Here is an 18,859-nt window from a genome sequence, read left to right on the forward strand (position 1 = left end):
TGATACATCACATTTTTTCCCCCCGTTTTCTGATGCACGAATTACGAAACTATTATCTTCTGATGCTGAGAATGCATTAGTGTTTTAACAACACTGAATAATACAGCGCCACCAAACTCATTTCTCTCCCTGGGTTACATAGTCCCCTCCACAACAGCTATTTTAGCTCTATTCCTCCCCCTCATCGCCCCTTTTCATTCTCTCTCTGGTTGTGTTCTTTGTGCACAAAATCATTGGTATTCACTAATAAAGACCTCAGAGACATAATGCAGGAGACATAGCCCCGTTACAGAAATAGATTTATTGCTAATCCATTATGCATAGTGGGCAATGTAACATATCTGATGCGCTGGCTCACAGCGGGAGGAGAAAGAGGGTTTAAGTGCATCCAACATTAGGCTGGAAAACTGGAGAGCAGAGGAAGCCACAGGCATCACAACATGCAACCCTGCAAGTAGATGAGCAGTCCTGGCCTCCAACCACACCTGCTGCCACTTCATTTCTTCTTCTCTTTCTCTCAATAAAAAGGAAAGTTGGCTCAAGGCAAAAAGATGCCCTGAGGTGACTCTTGAAACCACATGTAGCCCCTAAATGCTAATAGACAAGGAAAGAAGCCAGACGGTATGGAAATGGATGTACTGGTGTGAGGCTATGGGGATGATCCAATTCAGCAAAAAAAAAAAAATCACACGTTCATTCAATATGTGTGGCTTTCCTTATTTATAATTTATTTTAAAAGAGACAGATAAATGAGTTAGATGAATGGCTAATTTCTATTTCGGCAGTTCCTTTGCTTTATGTTATTAGTCTGAAAATATAGATAAAAATATAGTAGATAAAAAAACATATACAGCTCAGTTAAATATAATTACGATGATGAAAGCATAATAGTGTCATTATAGTTAAGAAAGGACAGAACCTTAGCTTCACACGGATTTAAACATTCAACAAAATATAAACAATTCATATTTCAGGCTTTGGTGGTCAATCGCTGCATTCTTTTTATTGTTATAAAATAAACTCTCTTTTCAGTCCATTTATATGTTTTTCTCACTATGACTAATCTCTGTTTGATCAGGCACAAAGTTTGCTTTCATCTGCTTGTGTTTTAGTGTGTATGAAAGAAAATATGAAACATGAAAATGGTGTTTAGATGCTTTCAGGCAACTGAAACCTCAATGACTCATATCATGTTGACTGCATTGGTTAATTTACATGAACTTTACAAGAGGGGACATCCACTAAAGTGTTGCCAGCATCATAACAATTACGGTTGATTTATGGGCAACAGAGGGAGATCAATATGTTCTAGTTGACACCTTGGGCACCGGGCCGGGGGACAGTTGAGCGCTATAGATAGGACTTTGTAAAGCCCTTCACATCACCACCTTACCTCCGCTGCATGTCGCACATGCCCCAAAGTCCTGGAGCCCTTGTCACAAATCCAAACGAGAGACAGTTGGCTGTTAATGGGGGGGGCTGGGAGGGTGAGACAGCCATGGCCGACCAAGATATGTGTCAGAGACAGACATGATTACAGGAATATATGGGCTTGTTTTTCCACTGGTTGATCCAAGCAGATATAACACAGATTCAAGGAGAGATACAGTCATGCATAGTCTCTCTTTGGACTGAGAAAGTCCAGAGAGCACATCTGTGGTATCCAAGTCTTTCACATTGATGACAGGTACACGATCAATGGATGTGATGAGGTCAGATATCTATTCCAGAGCTTGGTTCAGTTCCATAATGCCAATCGGTGAGGGTCTGAAGGACAGAAAGTCAGTGGTTCATTGTTTTTAAAAGCTAAGCACTGGAGTGACTTCATAAATTGAGCTAGCAGCCTATGTGATGTCATCACCACAGCTGCCTACGGATTGATCTGTCAGTTCAAATCACTCGTCACACTGTACCAGATGAACAACATCTATATGACTGCATCAGAAAATACTGATGAAATATTTTGAAAGACTTATGATTTAGTACACAAGATCTTAAAGCAGGTCTTAAAGGGACAGTTCACTCAAAAAAAAAGAAAAAAAAGAAGAAAATTCAATCATAATTTATTTATCATCATGTTTTTCCATACTCGTATCTATCCTGCTAATGATTGTACACTTCATATGTCCAGATCTTCTAGTCTGTGATGTTGATAAAGAAAAGCTTGCTTAAATCTAAAACCCCACCAGCACTGTGAGGCAGGTTAGCTTAAAAATTCAGCACACAAAGAATTATTAGATTGTGTCAAAAGTTCTGTCACTGTGCATAAAATAAAAGAGATGTATTTATTTGTTTATGCATTTGTTCAGAGAGACTTCGGGGGCCTGGAGTGAAATGTCTCAGCATGAAGCAACTGACTCTCAAGAGTTATAAAACAGACTTGAAGGGTTTGAAATGGATCCAGTTCAGACTTTTTCCTCCAGCGACCAACATTAAAAACAAACATAGAAAGAAAATAAAAGCCAGATTTTATAGCTTCATCTGAAACAGTTGTCATCTCTGTTGGCCTGCACAGTAAACGGCATTTACTACCAAAAAATAAAAATTGTTTTTTGCAACATAACACATTAGGGAATCGTGTGAGGCATGCTTCTTAGAAACCATAGTTTATTTTTATTTTTTTCAACAGTTACAAAACCCATACTTTCTAAGTAAGTATTAGTACAGTGTGTGGTCAAATCTATCTTCTCTAAAGCCAAATAAAAGTAAATGTGTCATCTAATAGGATAAGGATCACAGAGCTTTCACTCTATAGAAGGAAATGTGCTGTGTTTATCTTCACACACCTGGAATTGTCTTCAAAGTTGTCCAGTTTAGTAACAAAAGAAACTGGATCAAGAGCCTGTGTTCAGTGCATTCTTAGCAAATCCTCTTTTCTATCTTTCTCTCAGGAATGGGGTGTTGCACATTACACACACATTGAAGGAAATATCTCTGGCTCCACTACGTCATGGCCATCTGCTTTAGTCAGATTCTCTCCGGTCTGATTTCACTCAGTTTACATTTAATGTCAGCACACAAAACAAGTATGGGGATTGCAGCACAGCCCAAGGCATAACATGGCCAGTTCCCCCACATCATAAAATGCTGGGTGGGGACGTACTTTATATGTTTATGATTGCTTCAACCATACTTTCTAATGAAAAACACATGGTACTGTTTTACTATATCTCTGTAAAATCAAGAGAAACAAGTGTAGACAGAGTAAAATGAAGTTCAGTAATCAAATAAATCATAAATAGTACATTATAAATAGCGACTCGTAAATACTGTCTCGAGATATATAAGCGCAGACATGTGATATACTGATATTACATTTGGACCAGACACTTAAAGAGGAAGCACTCACACAAATGGGAGGAAATGGAAGGACTGGGAACTGTGTGTAGATAATGAATAAGACATGATGGAACTCGTGGGATTTGAAAGACTGATGGTCCATCTGAATTTGCTTTACTGCTGAGAGCATGTTTTATTGAAAGATTCAAGACTGCTTTTCTCCTCTGTGACACGCATCCCCGAGGTCATTAATGTCTGATCTGGTGTGACTAAAAGTGTTCTTGAAGAGCCATAAGTGTGGCTTTATTAGGAATTATTATCCACAGGGTTGTTGGAATTTGTTTTGGAGAACGGGTCGGGAGTTCATGAAGTGCACAACTCCTTATTCGGAAACCCCAACAAATAACAGACAATAAAGAAGAGATTTACGGTTATTCATAAACTTTGTTTGCCACACACATCCATTCATAAGTTTGAGGTGAGTAAAAATACTAAGCAAAACACCTCTAAACCATTGAGCAAAACAACAGTTTTCAACATTGATAATAATAAATGTACCAAATCAGTGTTTTAGAATGGTTTCGGAAGGATTACGTGACACTGAAGATTGGAGAAATGGCTGCTAAAAATTCAGCAGGGAAATCAAAAAACTTTTTGAATATTTTTAAACATTTGAAAATCTTTGTAAATTGTAATAACATTTCACAATATTACTGTTTTTACTGTATCATAAGAATCCTGCCTTGGTGAGTATAAGAGACTTTCCAAAAAAAAAAGCAAAAAAATCTTATGGATCCCAAATTGTCGACAGTCAACACTTAATATAGTAACTAATTAATATAATGTAATGTAATGTAATGTAATATAATAAAATAGATTATAGATTTATAAAATGATTATAAAAGATTGCGATGTGTCAACTAGACACCTGAAACAAGCCTTTTTTAAGGAGGTCTACAATACTTAGAGAACGTGTTTTAGCTTAGAACTGTTACACAGACAAGCTGCTTACCAGACAGATCCATTTAAAAAATAAACTGAAACTGAAACTTGTGCCACATACTCGGATAACCATTTATTGGCCAGATCAGAGACACAATCGGTATTATTCTTTGAAAACAAGTTATCAAACATATTGTGTGTTAGACAAGCTTTTACTGGTCAAAAACAACCGAACCCTGCAGTGAGGTTAAACAAAGAATTGCATTTTCATTTCATGAGGGGTTAGTTGTCAGCGACTCAGATGTAGTGCCCAACCTTTAGAAAGACATGAGTCATAAAACTCAGAATCTTCCAAAGAGCAAATGTCACAGCCCACAGTAATTCAGACTTGGCTCATTTCTGCTGCACAGTGTTCTGTCAGTCTGTTATACTGAGAACCTCTCGTTCCAGAGCTTGTTACTGGATACTGCGAATGCTCACATGGTTCAAACAAGCAGACTTCCTCATTGTGAAGTTCCCGCCAATAATAAATACTGTGACAGTAAATTGTGATCTGCCTTGAAAACGAACTGTTACATGCCAATAACTGTTGCATGATTTTTTAGTAGTCTTGTGTCATTTTCAGAGGCATTCCTTTCAAGCACATTGTGTTCAGATGGAATGTGCCCAATTTTGTAAGCAACCTCTGTGCTACAGCACAAAGATACTGGAAAAAGGTTAAATGGGGCTTGATTTAATAAGACGGATCATTTTTAATCCCACCCTTCTTTTTATGGTAAAAAAGCGGTTTAGAATTCTTCGGTATTGACATTCTATTGCTGCGCTAACATATATGTGCCCATGTTTTTACATGAATGTGTCCATGCACTGCCCTGCCTTTGTCCAGTCAAACTCAATGTGTCTCATTGAGTCCAAATGTATACTTCTATTGTGGCCTCTAAGACAAATATGTAGCATCGTGACTGCTCCTCCACCCCCAGTGCAGGCAACCCAGCACATAGCACTGGTTCACAAACAATCAAGTGTCCATTGACCAGCCAAGGACAACAGTGGTCTTATGTGCTCAATGGGCGTTTGGACGTACAAGGAGGGTTAATGTGGTGACATGGTTTGTCATCGCCAGCTGGTATGGTGGGGATGTGAGGGCGAAGATGACCCATTGTTCTTGCACCACCAGAACAATTGCACATTTCAGAGGGCAACACTGTCTTTGAGAGACAGCGCACCCCCTGATTGCAATGAGGGACTGACTGCATGTGATGCAAGAGTAAGCAGTTTGCAGTTATCATCTGTTGTTAGTTATTTTTTGGAATTTTATCTTCTCTCTCTCTATCTATCTATCTATCTATCTATCTATCTATCTATCTATCTATATATAGAGTGGGGAAAATATTTATTTGATCCATTGCTGATTTTGTAAGTTTGCCCACTTACAAAAAAATAAATAGCCTGCAATTTTTATTGTAGGTTTATTTTAACGTATAGAGATAGAATACCAACCCAAAAATCAAGAAAGAAAAAAGAAAAACACATTATATAAAGGTTAGAAATTGATTTGCATTTCAGTGAGTGAAATAAGTATTTGATCCCCAAGCAAAACATGACTTAGCACTTGGTGCAGAAACCCTTGTTGGCAAGCACAGAGGTAAGATGTTTTTTTTATAGTTGGTCACCAGGTTTGCACACATCTAAGGATGGATTTTAGTCCACTCCTCTTTACAGATTCTCTCTAAATACTTAAGGTTTCTTGGCTGTCATTTGGCAACTCGAAGATTCAGCTCCCTCCACAGATTTTCTATGGGATTGAGGTCTGGAGACAGGCTGGGCCACTCCATGACCTTAATGTGCTTCTTCTTGAGCCACTCCTTTGTTGCCTCTGTGGTATGTGTCTGGTCTTTGTAATGCTCGAAGACCCATCCATGACATATCTTCAGTGTTTTGACTGAGGGAAGGAGGTTCTTGTTTAAGATTTTACAGACCATAGCCCTGTCCATTTGCCTCTTAATGCGGTGAAGTCGTCCTGCCCCAAAACATAATGTTTCCACCTCCATGCTTGACTGTAGGGATGGTGTTCTTGGGGTCATAGTCAGCATTTCTCTCCTTCCAAACACGAGTCCAGTTAATGCCAAAGAGCTCAATTTTGGTCTCATCTGACCATAGCACTTTCTCCCAAGCCTTCTCTGAAACTCTTTAATCATGTTCATTGGCAAACTTTGAATGGGCCTGTACATGTGCCTTCTTTAGCAGGGGGACCTTGCGTCCACTGCAGGATTTCAGTCCATTGTGGTGTAGAGTGTTACAAATGTTTTGCTTGGTGACTGTGGTCCCAGCTGCCTTAAAGGGATACTCCACCCCACAGTGAAAATTTTGTCATTAATCACTTACTCCCATGTCATTCAAAACCTGTAAAAGGTTCACCTTCAGAAAAACAATTTAAGATATTTTGGAGGAAAATCAGGAAGCTTGTGACTGTCCCATACAATCTAGTCTCTGACAATCTCTGTCACTCTTTGGTCTTACCCGTGATGGTGGGAGAGGTTGGAATGGAAGATACAGATTGTGTGGACAGGTGTCTTATTCACCTAACGAGCTGACATTAGGAGTAACTTCTTAAAGTGGCAGGACTAATCTGTGTTTCTCATGGGCACATAACCAGTCTGTGGGAGCCAGAATTCTTGTAGGTTGGTAGGGAAATTAAATACTTATTTCACTCATTGAAATGCAAATCAATCTCTAACTTTAATATAATGTGTTTTTTTGGATTTTTTGGTTGGTATTCTGTCTCTATCCATTCAAATAAACCTACCATAAAAATTACAGACCCTTTCTTTGTAAGTGGGCAAACTGACAAAATCAGCAGGGGATCAAATAAATATTTCCCCCACTGTATATAAAATGAAAACAGCTGTCTGAATTGTAATAATATTTCATAAAATCACAGCTTTGGTGAGCATAAGACACTTCTTTAAAAAAAAAAAAAAAAAGTTAAAGCATACATAGGCCTACTGTTATGAAATACAAGAAAGCAGGAAGTGTTAAAGCATCACATACAGTCACAGTCCTTCCCCCCACAACATGTACATCATACTAAACAGGCAAGTTTGGATCAATGTTTTCTATTAATGCTCTGTACTCTCCAGCTCAAGGCCTTTTATTTTTATTGTCTAAAGAATATGCTCACTTTTATTCCCCTTCCACATTAGCTTTTAAAACTCTCAAATGATAAAAAGGAAACTTGAGAAAATTGATTTTCAGATAAAGCTGTGTTGTGCTGCTTGAGATTGTCCCTCAGAGATGTGTGCGACGGAGACTGTCATTAAGCTCTGTACAGTAACACACACACACACACACTTCTAAAACAGCCTTTACCAAACAGATATTTGACAATAATGGAGAATACGCTCCTCTATATTTTATTGACAGTTACATTTGCCTGTTATTGCATGTCACATCACTACACAATGTTTTAAATAAGCGGTACTTTGCTATAAAGTTTCCAGGCTTCTTTTCTTTTTTTGCACCTTGCTTGTTCAAATTTGATTTTTTTTTATTTTATCTAATGGAATGTTCTGATGAAACGAGCATCATTAGAATGCATTAAATTCCCACTTGAAGAAAATGTCAGAATTGTCCATGCGAAGATTGGAACTCTATAAATGAATACTCAAGTTGTTTGTCCTTGCCCATTAAACATTCAATAATTAAATCATAAATGAAACGAATAAAGCTTATCATTATGTAACCAAAAACTGTACCTCACTAAATTAATAAATACATTAACCAATAGGGCTGTTGTTTGAATAAATAAGGCTAAACAACCAAAAAAATCTATATATTTTAACTAACAACACAAATTTATGTTTATTATAAAATAAAATTTAATAAAATAATGTTTATACAATCTTCTATGAAGTGTTGGATGACTAAATAACACTACAACTTGGCCCTGCATCTAACTAAATAAGTTAGTAAAATATTATTAATTCTTAATAATCTAAAATTATGATATAGACCCTAGAAATGTTTTAATAGCTATTGTGGATAATAAAAGTATTTTGATATAAACAGTCTTCCTTGTATGCTATTTTCTCTCCCCTGAGAAAGCTGTTGTCTTATACTCTTTGTCTAACACCTCTCCTTCTCACCTTAATCCAGTTTACACAGATAGAAATAGTTTTCTTGGCAATCTAATATGTGATATGTGTGGAGGAGTCAGACTTAAAGCCTGTCATTGTGAATGATTGAGCGCTATTAGAATGAGTCAATAGTTGATGTGTGTTTAAGAGTTTAAGTGAAATACATTAAACTCTTCTGTTTCTGCATGACAATAGAAAGAAGAGGGCAAAAAAAGTCTCGTCAAGCTCACTTAGGTGATCTGGTTTTGGCACTAACATTGGATTCGGGGGTTGAACGTGAATTACCCTCTAATGTTTCTATATCTCGTGCTATATCTAGATAGACTGATGACAGAATGAACAATATTTGTTTTTCTCTGCTTGTCAATTCTCTCTTCCAGGTCCTATTGATAAAGACAAACTGGCATAAAATAGTTAAATAAGGCTATTGTGGGTTAATTACAATTGCGACAGTTGCAACATAAATATTCTTTATGTTTGTTTTAGTTTAAACATATATATGGACAGACTGAAAAATATTTGTTTTAGTAAAGTATTTATTATAATTGTAGGTAAAAATGAATGAATGAATGAATGAATGAATGAATGAATAGTTGGAATGACTTTGAATCAGAACGGGGGAGATGTGATGAGATGGGCTTTTGGAAGCAAAAGTGAAAGTCTCTGTCAACTTACCTTTCATATACACTATCAAAACCTAATTATACCTTTAAGCTCTACTACCCCTGCAAAGAGAACAAAAAGACCCAACATCTACTCAAGGAACCCTTACTTCAGCATAACTTGACACGCTAATGGCTCCAAGACTGATTAAAGACAGCCCAAGCCCATAAGAGCCTTTCACCTTCACTGGAGGGCATTCAGACAGAAAATATATATAAAAAAACTTGCCTGAAAAAAAGAAGAAGAAGTGGGTAGAGTCGCCTGTGTTTTAAACTATAAAAGCTACCACGGTCTCCTGACAGACCCCCAGTCATCAAAGCTAAGCTGGCGGCCATGTTGTAAATCACATCTTTCCCTACAGACTTCACCATCTTAGCTGTTTAATCCTGATCTCAGAGGGGCAACATTCAGCAGTATAATAAAAGACAATACATTCTCTCCTCTATCCACAGTTTAACCTGCCCTCCAACAATGAAGCTGCATCTACAAAGAACCTCTCCTTCTTCACTTCAATGCGTCCATCCATCTCTCCCTTTCTCAGTCCCCAGCGTGTTTTTGTCATTCGCGGTCTCCTTGAAGGCATTTATCACCGGGTCACGTAGAATGAGAGCAACCCTGGACTCAGGCCAAGCACAGAGCACAGAGGGGTGAGAGAAACGTCTGGGGTCACGACTGTGTAAGTGTTTGATCATCATGAGATCTTTCTGCTTTTTACCATAGGTATATTGTTAAAATCGAATTATATGTGACAGATATTTTTGTTGAGAAGTTATTGGGTTTGCATACAAGGATCACATGGGTGTAACTTGTCTGTATTTTGATAGAATAGAGTCTCTGTCGATATGCGTCACGTCAGTAAATGCTGCCCCCACGAGGATGATTATGTTAATGTCTCATTCATTTCTCATGAGACACTTAAAGGTACACTGTTTTTAAAAAGTTCTACAAATTACAAGTAGTACTTTGCAGGAAAAATATGTTGAAATAATGTACACTCACACTTCAGTAATATATGAATACTCTAGTCATATATAGCAAATGTATTATACTACATCTAGCCAATCACCTCATTGGAGAAAACATCTTGAGATCACATGACCAGTCAAAATTTCCTTTATCTTGATAACGTTCCTGTTTATATTTGATAATGTTTTCGCTTGTGAAACAAAGAAATTGTAGCTGACTGAGCCCATTTTTGCAAAACCACAAAAGGCTAACACATATTGCAATCAATCAACTGTTGAACCACAATATATATATATATATATTGTGGTTCAACAGTATCATATATAGCAATATGATGATATTGAAATAAAATGAAATGTAAAAACAAAAAAAAAAACTACTAGTTTTAATAAACATTTTCTTTTAAATCACTGCTAGAGGAACCACATCAATTGTGTATTTGGACGTCTGTCTCAAAACCTTACAGTTATTGAGACATATCCATTTACAACTTACCTGAGTCAACCAGCCCCAACTCTCTTGTTTATGAAAGGTCAACATGATATACTGAATATTTCAGTCTTTTCAGGTTCTTATACTGTGCAGTATTTTATTTTAAACCAGAATATTGAAATAAAGCTCACACCTGCCGTGAAATGTCTACTCTGTTAGGAATACGTTAGCTCACTATTTGAGCAAATGAAGGCAGGTAAACAAAGCACTGCCCTCTACTGGTGACAAGTGGATAAAGATGTTTTGGATCAGTTGTTCCTTCCTGTACATTTATTTTTACCAACGATGCATCCGAATTTTCTCGAGGTGTGTGAATTAGTTTTAAGAGAATGAAACCTTTTCTTATTAACTTATTTTTAATATAATCGTATAAATGTATAACAGAGAAATTATAGCTTCAAGCTACACATGAGATTAAAACAACACGTGAACATTAATAATCACCACTGAATGTTTGTATTAACTTCTGACTGCGATCCAATGTGGACATTGGTCAAATTATGAGCCAGAAATATATTGTTTGTAGACTAGCATTTTAGAAGAATTGTATGGGGAAGATAGGCTATGCAACTTATGTGGGGCATGAAAAAGTAATAGTGTAAATAATTACTGTTAACAGAGACTAATAAGTAAAGTAATAATATTACTTTTGAAAGGAGTAGATAAAGGAGTAATATATTAAATTTATCGAGTAACTAGCCACTGCTGCTGATTAACGACCAATAACTCTTGAGCTGATTATTTTAAGTGAATTAAAAACCTGCAGGAGACCGGAGTAGTTTGATTCCTGAAAAAAATAAAATAAATGAATTGGAATGCCGATTCTTTGAACAATTAGCTGCGAGTTTTCATTATTGTTATTTTCTGAATGTAAATGAAGAAGGCCTTGTGGCCATGCCATTATTAGTCTGTCAGCCATCAGACTCTCAGAGTCAGACATTACTGATGAGGCTGTAAAAGGCCAAAAACACAGAGAACCGGAGTCCTCGGTCTTATTAACTGTCAGTTAGTGCGAGCTATTTTATGAAGAAAGAATAACTGCCAGGAGAGTTGTCCTAAAAGAAAAGTTTGTCCAAAAGTTTTAATTTCGTCATCATTTAGCCTACTCACTTTCATGTTGTTCCACAGGCTTATGTTGTTATTTTCCCTATGTGACAGAAAAATATTATAAAATATATTTTCAGAAGACTCTGAATATGGTTGACAGTAGGCTCGCAAATATGAAAACATTTAATGAATCAATAAGACTTATTGTTTTTTAACTTATCAATTCAATGCCTTATTCATAACACATGAAAATTATGCTACATTTGTCGCCATCTACTGGGGTAAATATGCAATAGGAAGAAATAGTCACTGAATAAGTCACTGGCATGAATCAATCTCCTCATCACTAATGGTAAAACAAAAATCTTCTTTTGTAAAGAGTAAATAATGGCAGATTTTTCATTTCTGAGTACACTATTAGGCCTGCTGTAAAGCAGATCATAATGCAAATCATGTTGAAGCAGTTGAAGTGGGTGAACATCGGTGGTATAATGGCCACTGAGTGTGAGAGTGGGTGGCTGTATATGATTCTGTGTAGAAGGAGCTCAGTCTTGCCTGAAGATGTTTGCAAAAGATGGATCGAGAGATGAGGCAATTTTCCAGCTGAGAGGAACAGAGAGAGAAGCTCAAATCCCCGGAGAGAGAACAGACAATCCATCACAAAAGTCAAAAAGGTTTTGTAGTGTTTGCAGATATGTCATTCAGTCTGAGAAACAAATGAAACTTATAGAGTCGATACCGTGGTGATAAGGATTATTGAGGACATACATTAAAGAACACACCAACAGATGGCAGTGTTTATCTGAGATTTAAATCGATTGTTTAGGTTTAATGAAGTGTTTATGCTGGTTGGTCTAGTTCTGTCATTGACTCCTACTGGTTGACTCTAAGAAATAGGATTTAAAAATAGGACAGTGTACAAATCTTTTGAGTTTATACACTCTTTAAAGGTGACGTGTGAGATTTCTGCCCTACTGTTTTATGAAAAGTACATATTTGATATGAACGTGCAAAAAATTATGACAAATTAATTAGTCATTATTGAGATTCAACTAAATAGGCTAAATGTGTGTTTGGGATAGGAGACAATCTCTTTTAATATCTAAGTAAATTACCAATTTTCATCTAAGAATAATCCGAATGAGTCAAACCATTTATAATTCAAATAAATTTAATAAAGCAACAATTTGTAAGAATTAACATAATTATTTGCTGTAAATAATCTACTAAGGGGAAAAAATGATATTGCATGCCCTCAATTAAAAGTTTCAAGTCAATTTCCAATTATGTACTGAAGATTTATTATATTAATTCACCTGACATGCACAGATGCATCTTCTCCTTTGTCGACAGTTTTTAAACTGCAAATTGTTCTGACAGTTAAACCACTTATAGTGTATTTGTCACTATTGTGTCTGAACTGCATATAAAGAAATATATATGTCTTCTCCACTATATTTCGTCACATAATCCCACGTTATGATGATATGTGACCCAAGTTACAGCTATAAGCTATGCCATTACAGCTATAAGATCACTTTCTTTGTTATTATAAAGCTAACTGGGAATCAGCACTTGCATGGTGTCCCCTTTTCCCAAAAATCCTGTGATCTAAAGGAAAATATGGTGGAAAAGAGAAGTGCACAGTTTGGATTGACACATACTGTACCTGCTCAAGGACTTTCTGTCTCCTACACTGCTTGATACTCTTCACCGGATATACAGCAGCAGTCCAGGTCACCTGCCAAGAAGTTAAGCTGAGCACACTCAAAAGCAGCTTACTGTCTTTATCAGATCATCTGTGTTTATGTGCTCGTCGGCAAACTAAAATACCTAAAGAAAGTTCCCCTCTTTACTGCCTTCCCATTTTCCAAAGTATTTCAGCCTTAAATGCGGTTTCATTCCTAAAAGCATAAAATTGTAATGTTTAGTGTGGGTAACTTCTCAATTTTCAGGCTTAGGCAACAATTAAATCAACATTTATGTGGCTATATATATAAACTCCTATTTAGCTAGGTACTTCACTTTTTAAATACAAACCAAAAACTGTCCATATGGTGAAACTCACTATTCAGTTCACTGCCATAGGGTATGCACGACAAACACCATGTGAAAGAAATAATCACATAATTCTCTGCTGATTATTGGATAAGGCAAACCTCCCACAGAGCTCCCAGAATGCCCTGCTCTTTGATCTCAGCAAATGACTGGACAACAGAAATCATATGACTGGACCATAGAAATCAAATGACTGGACAACAGAAATCAATGACTAGACACTAGAAATCTGCATGTTTGTACAATTAAACAAGTTTTATTCACAATGACAAATACTACACACCAAACACCATTCTAATAATCTCAACATCTCTTACAAGTAATCTTACGAGTGTTTTTACAAAAAGAAAAGTAGATTATTAAATAATTCTACGCTATTTACATGGACACATAATTAGAATTTAAATAAAATAATTACAAAAAAATTACAGGTTTGTGCATAGAGTTTCAGTCTCTGGCCTCGTCCGTTTCTTGGAGTAATTGTGCGGATGTAAAAGCACAGGAGCTCCCAGCAATGCAGAAGTCACAGGACAGGGTTTAGCTGCCAAGCTGTCTCCTCAACTCCAGGGGCTTTCTCAAGCATCCCCTCACCCTGTACCTGGCTCTCCCTCTGTATCGTAGCACATATAGGGGCCTCAAATGTTGCTATTCTCCTAAACCTGCAAAATCAGCCTCTTCTTTTAGTGCTCATGAAATCATGTGTTATCTGATGCTGAACACAGCAGTGTACTCATCATCAGGCAGGTCAGAAAAATATATGTAATTTTTTTTTTATATACCCTTTCCCAATTCACAATCACAGTCCTCAGAAATATAACTTTTATTTATTTTTTTAATATAAAAATTACTTTAAAATAAAACAGACATCTAACTTCTTGTCTCTTTATCCATCTGTCAAAAGTATGTGCACTCTCATTGCACACATTTCATATCTAAATCCACAAGGGTGAAAAAAAACCCTGTCTAGCTTTTTTAAAAGGTGATTTAAAAAGTGTTTTCTTTTAATTTGTCATACCTGTCATATGACAGATGGTGTTGTTTACTCCTAATAAATAGAAGGACTCACTGTACTGAGGCTAGTTTCCATATTTATATCTATATTCCAAATCCCTGACTAGCCATTCTTAGGTTGAATATCAACTTAAATATGGAATAAAATATAACTATAAAATTACAAAGTAAATAGTCAAAGTCAAAGGGTGAAGCAAAGCTGGCAAAAATAAATGTAGATCTATTTTATTTTAAGCCACTCTTTACAAGCCAATAATTTTTTTATATTAATAAGTTTGTTTGTTGTTGTTGTTTTGGGTGGGTGGGTAATTTCACCATAATATGGAATTCTAATATACTAATTTAATTACAGGAAAGTGTCTGCCTGACAAAAGTTTGTATTTAAATTTTTTCCCCTTCACCAGTTCCTCATTAATTGGCTTTGTCTACACTTTGCGTCGTGTGAGTGATATAGTTACAGTTTTAGACTGTGTCCCACAGCTCTCTACCTCAGGTAGGTGTCCCAAAATTTTGGTGGGCAGGGCTCGCTCAGCTCACAGTGGCAACAGCCTCTTCATTTGCCCCCTCGTCCACTTGACTGCCTTTGCCCATGGCCTTCATCTTAGCCATGATGTCGGTGAAGGTCTCTTTGACGGTCTTCTCCAGGATCCAGCCCTCGCTCTCACTCTCAGGGTCTTCTGGGTTAACCAGTGTAGACAGAGAGGTGTTTACATACTGAAGTCCAATCATTACAGCGATCTAAAGCAAAACATGAAAGAAATGTTTTTTTCTTTAATCAAATGTATTAAATGTTCTACATTTCCAGTGGGTGATTTGAAATCACCTTTTCCAAGAAAGCAAGATTTAGCTCCACCCCACAGATAAGAACCTTTGATCCATGTGAGTCCTCAGTGTCACCACACCATCTCACACTCCTAATCTCCACCACAACTAGTTCAAGGTCTTGTTGTTTCTACTGCATGTCATAAGTCTGGCAGATTTAGTTCAAAACAATATATTTTTTAAACTTTATTTTACAGTATGTGTACTAACATGTACTTATAGTGTACTTACATTGTATTTATCTAAGAAAGTTCTGGTAAAACAAGGTAACTACATGGGGTAGGGTTTAGGTTTTAGGGGAAGGTTCAGGGTTAGTAATTAGTTATTACATAGTTATTGTAATTACTATAATAAGTACATAGTATGCAAATGAGGAACAGGACTGTAAAATATAGTGTTACCATTTTTTTATTATTTTCATTGAGTCTCAAATTTATAAACAAACTATGGGTAAAATTGTTATTGAATTATTTTCAATGTATTATTTTAAATGTATATATTAGGTAAAAAATAAAATAATTTACCAATCTTTCAGATCAGGTAAAAAGAGTCCCTTATAGCCACTGATTCCTCAAACATGTAGTTTAATTTATCCTAGAATGTCAATCAATATTTCAGTATTACTTCAAGGTAGTCAAACACTGTATTATATTTTAAGCAATGTAGCTGTTTTCCATGATTGTGCCATGTTAGGTGATTGATTGATGGAACAAGTCTCCCCTCGGTGAAAATGGTATGATTACATAAGAGAGTTTAAATCCTCCCCAAATGTGCAGCCAAAATAATTTGTATTTATTATTTACCTTATTAGAAGTAGACAACAAAACACCTTGTAATGGTAGGATTTGAACTGTTTAAAGGTTTAAGTGTCAGACAAAATGTACCTTAAGTACTGATCAGAGATCAGTTTGACCTTTATATCACAATCTATTATTCTATTAAGATCGGAAGAACGTAATGTATGTGATTAAAGTCTGATCCTGGATCAGCACATTACGATTTTTCAAAGCTTAACATCTTACTTGCAAGAGAGTGACCATAAGCACAAGTATCCCAATAGTGTTCATCATTCCACCATAGTAGGACACCAGAGCATCTCGGCAGCCACGTTTCCAGATGTTTAGATCTTCGGTGTAGTGGTCATAGCTGTAATGAGCTGAGTTGTTGGTTATTTGCTGTTGGATGCAGGGTCGTGGAGAGCTAGGGTTGCAGCAGCTGAAGGGAACTCCATCCATTAAGTATTTTCCATCCACATTGCTGCTGATTCGGCTAAAGACAAACATTTTTGCAGACATGCTTCAGTTTATTACTAACATATATCTTGTTAAATTTCAGGATGCATTTGACAAGTATGACTCAAATGTACAGTAAATTAAAAACAACATTTACAAAGCACTGTGTGAATGTTTCATTTGACATCAATTATCATTTCAAAACAAAATAAATGATATAGGCATTTCTCAGCCAGAAATTAAAAAAATAAAAATAAAAAAGGCAACATCCAATAAAACAATAAAACTTAAAGAAAATACTGCATCGTAACTTCAATGTTATTTATTATCAATTAAATAAAATGTATATAAATGAATTTAATTAATATAGCTCATTTAAGCAACATAGAAAACTTTTCATTGACTTTATAGGTTAGATGTTAAACATCAAAAGCCATTAAATAATTATTTGATATTAATGCACGAGCATTCGGCTCGTAATTTCAATGTCTATTCCAAGCCAATCTAGCAGGTATTCAACTGATTGAAAGGGACAGTAAGCTCTGGGGGCAAGAAAATGTGATCCAAGAAGATTAGCGGATAAATCTAAACTGGCTAACATTCCTGATACCACTTACACTGCAAATTGACCCCTGCGAATCACCGATTCTCTCCTCTTACTGTAAATTTCTAAATAATTTTGTAAAAATAACACACTATTTTTTATAGTTTAAAAAGTTTTAAGTATCTTAAATGACATTTCTCTCAACCTGAATGTCTAAAATATGTAATAAAGACATAAAGAAAGATAAAACTATGTTTACATTTAAGTGTGACATCCATTAAGAAAAAACCCCACTCACTCTTTGACTTCCTTGGAGCTGAAGTCCAGGTACCGGTTGCTCACCCACTGGATCTCGAACCAATCTTTGTAGTTGTTGTTGCCACAGCAGCGAAACTCCATTTGCATGAGATCCAGAGTTCTCTTCATGTAGCAGCGTCCTGGTGTATCAGTGTCCTTGTAGTACTTCATTCCATTTTTCAGGCCCTCAGCAAGTGTGAACTCTAGAGGAATGCGCATGGCAAAACACATCACCGCTGTGACAATGAGGAGGAAGTTGAAGAACAAACAACAAATGAGAAAGGGCTTCAAAACGGTCTTCCATTTCACAAACTTGGTGGAGTCGAGCGAGTCGTAGCAGATTTTGCCCCCAGAGGCATTGAGAAAACATGCCAAAAGACCCACACCAATTAGAATGTTGGGTACAAAATGACTCTCATTGTTGTCCATAAGTTCGCTTCTCTTGCGCAGTTCAATTTTAAAGAAAAGGCCCATGCTGAAGACCAGCACTCCGGCCATAATGGAAAACCAGTACATGAGCCATAGCATCTGGGCCAGCTTCACCCGTTTCTTCAGGTCAAACTTTACTTTCATTAGAGCCATGATGATCCACTAGTTAAAGTCCAAATAAAAGTCCAAGAAAACTATTTTCAGAGTTCGGTGATCTCCAAAGACAGCAGTGCAATGTAGCTTACAGAAGTTGAACGTTGAAAGTACGTTCAAGGCGCAATGTGTAATCCATTCCAGTAAAGCGAGAACTTGTTAGCTACTTTCATGATGATCTTCGCACCCATAATAGACTAAGTCCAACTCAGATTCTTCTAAAGGCAAACACCAATGTAATACATTATCTTTACGATCTTAAAACTGGATTTTCATCTCAATAATTAAAACAGCAGTGTCCTCAGGTAGTGACGCAAATATCGGTGTCCCTCTATCTGCAAAAGGAGGACAAAAGCCAAGGATCCAAATGATTAAACACAAAGTTACTGTACGTCATCCTAAACCCAGCTAATCACCCTCATCCCATTTACAGAAATCCCTGGCCAGTAGATGAGCCTATCTGTAAGCTGCTGCCGTGGCGTGTGATTGGCTTGATTGGTCACATGGTATGAATGGGATAACCACAGAGACACCAAAAAACCAGGAGGCTAAGGCTTAAGACCACTACACTTCTACTTCCAGGGTCTTTGAGTTCATGACAGACACGCCACTGTTTGAGAGCATCTCTACATTTCTCGAGGTTGAAATATTCATGGAACTGATGGCAGTCAAAACCCTAACATTTTACAGTTTGTTAACATTAGTTAATGCATTAACTAACGTGAACTAAGAATTAGGAATATAAATTCTACAATGTTTATTAGTCCTTGTTAATGTTAGTTAACACA

At 36.5% G+C, this 18,859-nt stretch overlaps 1 protein-coding gene across 1 annotated transcript; it reads right to left on the reverse strand.

Annotated features, from left to right (window-relative positions):
• Positions 1-13,813: 13,813 nt before the first annotated feature.
• On the reverse strand, positions 13,814-18,756 carry prph2a (peripherin 2a (retinal degeneration, slow)). Its single transcript, XM_026276671.1, has 3 exons — positions 17,491-18,756; positions 16,439-16,685; positions 13,814-15,332 (listed from the first exon to the last, which is right to left on the reverse strand). Exons 1-3 carry the CDS (start codon positions 18,069-18,071, stop codon positions 15,123-15,125), a joined length of 1,038 nt encoding a protein of 345 aa, XP_026132456.1. The 5' UTR covers positions 18,072-18,756; the 3' UTR covers positions 13,814-15,122.
• Between the last annotated feature and the right edge of the window lie 103 nt (positions 18,757-18,859).

The sequence above is a fragment of the Carassius auratus genome, chromosome 12 (genome assembly GCF_003368295.1).
Source record: "Carassius auratus strain Wakin chromosome 12, ASM336829v1, whole genome shotgun sequence".
NCBI classification, from domain to species: Eukaryota; Metazoa; Chordata; class Actinopteri; order Cypriniformes; family Cyprinidae; genus Carassius; species Carassius auratus.

Bases quoted from the DNA above. Each gene is read 5' to 3' on its own strand.
- prph2a (XM_026276671.1), bottom strand. From the start codon at position 18,071: ATGGCTCTAATGAAAGTAAAGTTTGACCTGAAGAAACGGGTGAAGCTG. The intron at 16,686-17,490 runs GTGAGTGGGGTT...GTTTGTCTTTAG, and splicing joins AGCTCCAAGGAAGTCAAAGA to CCGAATCAGCAGCAATGTGG. The intron at 15,333-16,438 runs GTAAGATGTTAA...GTTTTGCTTTAG, and splicing joins TTATGGTCACTCTCTTGCAA to ATCGCTGTAATGATTGGACT.